General features: G+C 35.5%; 1 protein-coding gene across 3 annotated transcripts in view; it reads right to left on the bottom strand.

Moving 5' to 3' along the window:
- Nucleotides 1-593: 593 nt before the first annotated feature.
- The window catches only part of LOC113547088 (GRIP and coiled-coil domain-containing protein 2), a 31185-nt gene continuing 25646 nt past the window's right edge, over nucleotides 594-6132 (bottom strand). For 2 of the 3 annotated variants that reach the window (XM_026947299.3, XM_034304466.2), the window contains exons 19-23: nucleotides 5831-6048; nucleotides 4300-4485; nucleotides 3241-3380; nucleotides 2824-3025; nucleotides 594-1013 (exon numbers count right to left, since the gene is read on the bottom strand). In XM_026947299.3, the coding sequence (XP_026803100.3) occupies nucleotides 940-1013; nucleotides 2824-3025; nucleotides 3241-3380; nucleotides 4300-4485; nucleotides 5831-6048 (820 nt within the window). In that variant the 3' untranslated portion in view covers nucleotides 594-939. Of the gene's footprint in view, nucleotides 1014-2823; nucleotides 3026-3240; nucleotides 3381-4299; nucleotides 4486-5830; nucleotides 6049-6132 lie in introns of those variants that run through there. The other variant, XR_008301791.1, reaches the window with a different exon arrangement.

The raw sequence follows: 6132 nt of genomic DNA, 5'->3' as shown, positions 1-6132 counted from the left end.
GCTTAATCTCACACTAAAAACCTGTGATAAATCTAACCTTTATGAAGAAGTTTATTGAAGTATTTATGTATAGAAAAAAAAAACCCTCAAAAATATATTTAACAAAACCATGTGTCACAACTATTGGCACCCCTAAAATTCTTATGTACAACATATTCTGAAGCATCCCATTTATATTTTACTTGTATCTTACTTATTTTATTTACTTGTATCTTATTTTATTTTCTCATAAACTTTGAACTTTACATTATTTTTCCATTTCCTAGACAATTTCCACTACAGTGTTCGGACAATTACACAAAGTATTTTATAGGGTTTTGTTAGAACAAAGTTTCTGGGATATCAAGAAGTTGCACATTACAAACAAGCCACAGTGACCTCGTACAGAATAAATTAGTGGATGCTTCATAAATGAATGATAATCATAACCAATCTTTCAGTCTATAGATGCAACATATATTATGCTTCAGGCTTATTTTATGTCAAACTGCCAGAATGCATGAAAAACACAGAGGTGATATCAGTGTCTGAGACAATGTTATGCTGGATTGTGTTAGTTTATCCTAGTAATATTTAGGTAATAAAACTGGCCCTTCACATGACACAATTTATTGTTGATTATAATTACAAGATGATACAGTAGATTTATAATGACAGTTTCAACACTTCAGTATAATGCTTTAACAACTTTTAACAAATTTTTGGTTATTGATAATCATTGTGGCTTTAGATATTACATATTAACCACTTGGGTTACCTTCACATATAACAGGGAAAGCTGATTAAAAGGTGTTTAAAAATGTAAGCTGTTGATTTTTATGCTACACAAGTCAACTCCATACTGTCTTTACAAGAATAATAAAAATATTCTTTAAAAAAAATACAGAGGACTTTTTTTTTTTATATAGATGGATCATGGATACTTGAGGTTTTGGGTTCTTATCTGATGCCAGACCAACTGTGAAGATATGACGTCCAACCGGATCCTCTAGATGCTGCAGCCTCTTCTTCACCTGAGCCAAACATTGTGTTAAGTAATTTAAAAATGCACATACAAGTGTCAGAAGAAAGTATTAACTTAATTTTGGTCTGTTACTACCATAAACGTTAAATGGCCCTGATTAAGTTGAGGAAAAGTTTTTTTTTTTTTTTTTTAACATACACCTAGGCTAAAGACATTCAAACTCAATTTTTAACAAAAGAGAATGGTATAATTGTTGTGCAATCAAACAATTCCAAACATTTTGTGTTACCATAAATTTCCTATGTTAAGTCAATTATGGTATCTTCTTTATTTCCATAAGAGGTCATTTCAAAATAATACCTGAGACAGATTTTCTATGGGTCAGAAGTTTACATACACTTTGTTAGTACTTGGGGGCATTGCCTTTTAATTGTTTGAACTTGAATCAAACTCTTGTTGTGGCCCTCCACAAGCTTCTCACAATACTTTGCTGGAATTTATGCCCATTCCTCCTGACAGAACTCAGTCAGTGTAACTCAGTCAGGTTTGTGGGCCTCCTTACTCAGACATGCTTTTTCAGTTCAGTCAAAACTCAAATTTTCTATGGGATTCAGGGCCTTGTGATGGCCACTTCGATACTCTCACTTTGTTGTCTTTAAGCCATTTTGTTACACTTTGGAGGTATGATCAAGATAACTGTCCTGCTGGAAGACCCAGCTGCCATCAGGTTTTAGATTTCTGGCTGATATCTTGAGTTTTTGTTTTTTGATTATCTATTTCTAGATAATCCTCATTCCTCATGATGCCATCTATTTTCTTAAGAACACCAGTCCCTTTTCCAGAAAACCAGTACGATGCTGCCACCCCCATGCTTCACAAGATTTTTACATTTGCATACAATTGTCTGTACAGATGCTTGTGTTACCTTCAGTTGATTGGAAATTGCTCCTAAAAAGGAACCAGACTTGCGAAGGCCTAACATTTTTTTCTGAGGTCTTCTAAAAGTCATTACATCCATTTCTGGAATCTCCCAAAATGTTTAAAGAAACAGTCAACATGGTGTATGCAAACTTTTGACTCACTGAAATACTGATATAGTGAATTAAAGCTGAAATAAATTTGTCGCTAATCGATTGTTTTAAAATTATTTCTGATGTGAACAAAGTAGAAAACCTAACTGACTTGCAAAAAGAAATGTGTATGTAATCTGGACTCAACTGTGTAAGAGTCCACCATGGATTTTTTTCACTATAATGCCTGTAGAATTTCAGAAAAGTTGAAGAAAGTTACCAAAATTTTGACAACGGGCTAAATACTTTTGCAAAGGCATTACTTACTATGGAGACAGTAAATGTCTACACAGTATACTGGGGTAGTATTATGCATGAGTTCAGTTAATGAGGTCACAAAATCAGCTTCTTGGCTCTTCTTGACTCTTGGACCAGTCACGTCCTAATGTAGCTTAGAGATTGTTTGTTATGGTATATTTTGACAGGTTTAGTTATATTATTAATCACTGAGAATATGACAATGCAAATACTCTACAGACTCTAATACTGAAATCTCTCTCATGTCAATATGTGAAGAACGCAAGTTAGTTTTCCATCTTTTTAGCTAGCTGCTAGCTTTTTGGGATGACAGGAAGATATTGAGACTTTTCCAAATTGAATTTCATAGATATTCAAAGATCCTGGATTAAAATTACAGAGGTGTTTCAGACCCCTGTAATATCAAATTTTAGTGCCACTTAAGGCCATATATTTTCCATAAAATTATATGATGCATTTAAATTTTTTTTTAACTCCACACAATCAGAGAAAATAAAAGTAGATTTTAGACACAGATGCTAATTAACCTACCATGTGCAATCGCAGAAAGTTTGCTCTTCTCTTCTGGGCTGAGTTGTAGCATTGTGTGTATGACAGGCAGCAGCGCCTGCTTCTCACTGCCAGAACGAAGGAAGATAAACTGCAGCAACACATTTTTCAGATACTCCAAGTTTGCAACTGATTTCTCTCGCTCCTGATTCCGCTCTAGACGACGCATCTCACTCTTCAAGAGCTACACAGAAAATATTTAGTCAGTCAATTAAGTCAATGTGGTGGCTGGAATTCTATGCTTTAGGATACTGAACATGACAAAATCGAATCTTCCAAATGGTACATCCTTTACTTTGCAAGCACAGTAATGCTGCCCCAAAATGTTGCACACACACACACACACAGTTGGGGAGTGACAGAATTATGAAGTGGCCAAAATAACAATATGTTGCTCACGTTGATCTGCTCCATGAGGATGGCATTGGTGGCTTCACTCTCATGTAACAGGCTGTTCATGTGCTCCATGCTGCGTGTGGCTGTATTCAGTTTGCTAGTTAGCTCCTCCTTCGTGGGCTCCACCTGCCACACAAAGGGCTCTGCATACACACACACACACACACACACACAAAAATGCAAGCACCATGTGCACACACAATACCCAATCATAAGAAATAATTACATAAGCTGTTTAACCACCGCTGATGACAGTTTCTATGCATAATTGTATTATAGTAAGACTGACATTTAAATATAAGACATGAAAGTAAAATGTCAGTGGAAAATTGTTCAAATGATGGATAAGACATTAGAATTTATTTAAAAACAAACATATAGCTAGCAGAGGTTTATTTTGATTATCTGCTTCTGTATGTCTTGGATAAATGTTCTCTTCCTAAATGTGTTGGCATAACCCCCCCCCCCCCCCCCCCCCCCCCCCCAAAAAAAAGAGAAAAATCATAAAAATTTACTTCTAAAACTCTAAAAACCAATGATTCATTCATTTACTTTCATGATTTTGTTCATTTGTTCTTTTTATGTTGATTGCTTTGGCAGCAATGCAATTTGTAACATTCATGGCAATAAAGCACTACTAAACTGAACTGCACCATAAACTCACATTGCTGTAAAATACTTAAAGGCAAACAGCTACACAGTACTAAATGAATTCTGCGCCACAAGAACCCCCCCACAGTAGCTGAAATTTCAGTATTGTGATTTTACAGCTAAATTGTTAGTTCCCACATGACTCTACATTTAGGCTGATCTAAATTATTTATTTAGATCATAAACAGTAATAATCATGATAAATAATTAAATATAATTAAATTTTAAAATATTCATACCTTACTTTTCAATACATGCAATATTACGTGCCAAAACTCACAAAACACACATCTAAGACAGCACTGTAACAAAAGCAGTTAAAACCTGCACTGCAAAAACATATATTGTGGAAAGAATGAAATGATACTGAAAATAAAAAAAATCTAGGAATAACAGTGGAATAATATTTACCATGTTTTGGGTCAGGTGAAGTGAGGAGCTGCTCGAGACTGGGTGGGGGAGTCCCTGCTGTGGAGACAGACTCAGTTTCTGTTGTCTCCATTCCCTCACCTTCCTCTCGCGCCATGTTCATCTCAAATAAAGGCAGATCTGAAAGCTTCTTTTCTGACTGTGGCTTTTTGCTCTGCTGCTGAGCAGCTGAAGAGGCAAAAACAGATTAAGGCATTCTAAATTTGAGCCATATTATAAATAACAGGCATTATGTTTTTGCATATATGTATGAAATTTGGTGTGCTGCATCAATTTTTAATCATGACATAATTACTTCAAAAACATGGCAGTCTTCATCCAATCAGCTTTCAGAAAGGCATTTCACATAACTAGCTATTTTTGAGAAGTTCTTGAACCCTGCAGATCACTGCTTGCAACCATATTATTATTATTATTATTATTATTATTATTATTATTATCATCATTATTATTATTATTGGTAGTAGCAGTAGTATTAGTAGTACACTTCGACATGGAAATCTATGGCAGCTTCATACACTGTTTGTGAAGTTTTTCATATGTGATATGCTCATACTCAAATCCTTTCAACACACTTAGCACTGCTTGACTTTATACTATAAACCTGTATATGAGTATTGACTGATAATCACATATCTGGTGTCACCCAGAAGGATATCTTTCCTTTTAAGTCTGGTTTCTCCCAAGGTTTCTTCCTCATGTTTTTCCTTGCCACTGTTGCCTCTGGCTTGCTCATTAGGGAACTGTATATCCAGATTTCTATAAAGCTGCTTTGTGACAGTGTTCACTGTTAAAAGTGCTACACAAATAAAATTGAATTGAACTGATACAGGACAGTCTCGGCTACCTACACAGCAATTTTGGTGTACGCCACTCAAGTGCTCTGTTGCCACCAGTAGGGAAAATTTGGACATATGTTTACAGTAATAATGCAACAGAATGTCACAGATATGTGATTCCACTTTCCTCTAATTCATTAAGTCATGACAAGGTCAACAGTTACCATAATGATAATTTCTGCCATGTTGACAACCTTGTCACATATGTTGAAAACAGGAAATTAAGCAATATTTCTGCAGCAGCCTGACTGTTTGCATTCAAATCTAGTACATCTCCTTGGTAACAAGTGCTGATGGTCCCAATACCCAACAAGTGCTGATGGTCCCAATGATCTTCCTCCATCATTAAAGTGTGGCGCAAAAATTGCTTGGCCCCCTTAATTGCTACTTGCAGCTATATTATTGAATTCTATTTAATATTGATTTTAATATATGGACCACTTTTGTTTTATCCATGCTTTAAGCTTGGCAAAAACAGAGTCAATCCATTAAGACACCCACTACACCATTTATTTATTTAAAAAAAAAAAAAAAAAAAAAAAAAAAAAAAAGATTTTTTTTACCCCCTTACCCCCTTTCAACTATTATAAGAAATATTTAGATATTCAAACATTTTTGGGAAATTTGATGACTGCCAAACTCAAACATGGTATAAAAACTGTTAGTGCTCTTACCAGAAGTGGCAGGCTCCTTTTGCAGCTGGAACAGCTGGGTCTCCAGGCTGGTGATCTGGTGCTGCAGGGTCTCTACAGTGCTGCGATGTTCATCTTGCAAGTGGTGTAGCTGTTCCCGGAAGCTACTACGCAATGTTTCTGTTTGTGCTGTTAGCTGTGCTACTGACTGGCTGTGCTCTGATTTTAGTGCTACATTCTCTGAATGCAGTAACAGTAACCTGAAATTGTGGGTAAAAAAAAGAAAGATAAACCACCAATTGCCTATAACCTGCACCTGTCAGAGATTTAAACTGCTTGAAAAA

This window comes from Pangasianodon hypophthalmus, chromosome 5 (assembly GCF_027358585.1).
Source record: "Pangasianodon hypophthalmus isolate fPanHyp1 chromosome 5, fPanHyp1.pri, whole genome shotgun sequence".
In the NCBI taxonomy this organism is placed as follows: Eukaryota; Metazoa; Chordata; class Actinopteri; order Siluriformes; family Pangasiidae; genus Pangasianodon; species Pangasianodon hypophthalmus.
The sequence above is the reverse complement of the archived record's forward strand: the minus strand, read 5'-3'. Positions and strand labels throughout refer to the sequence as shown.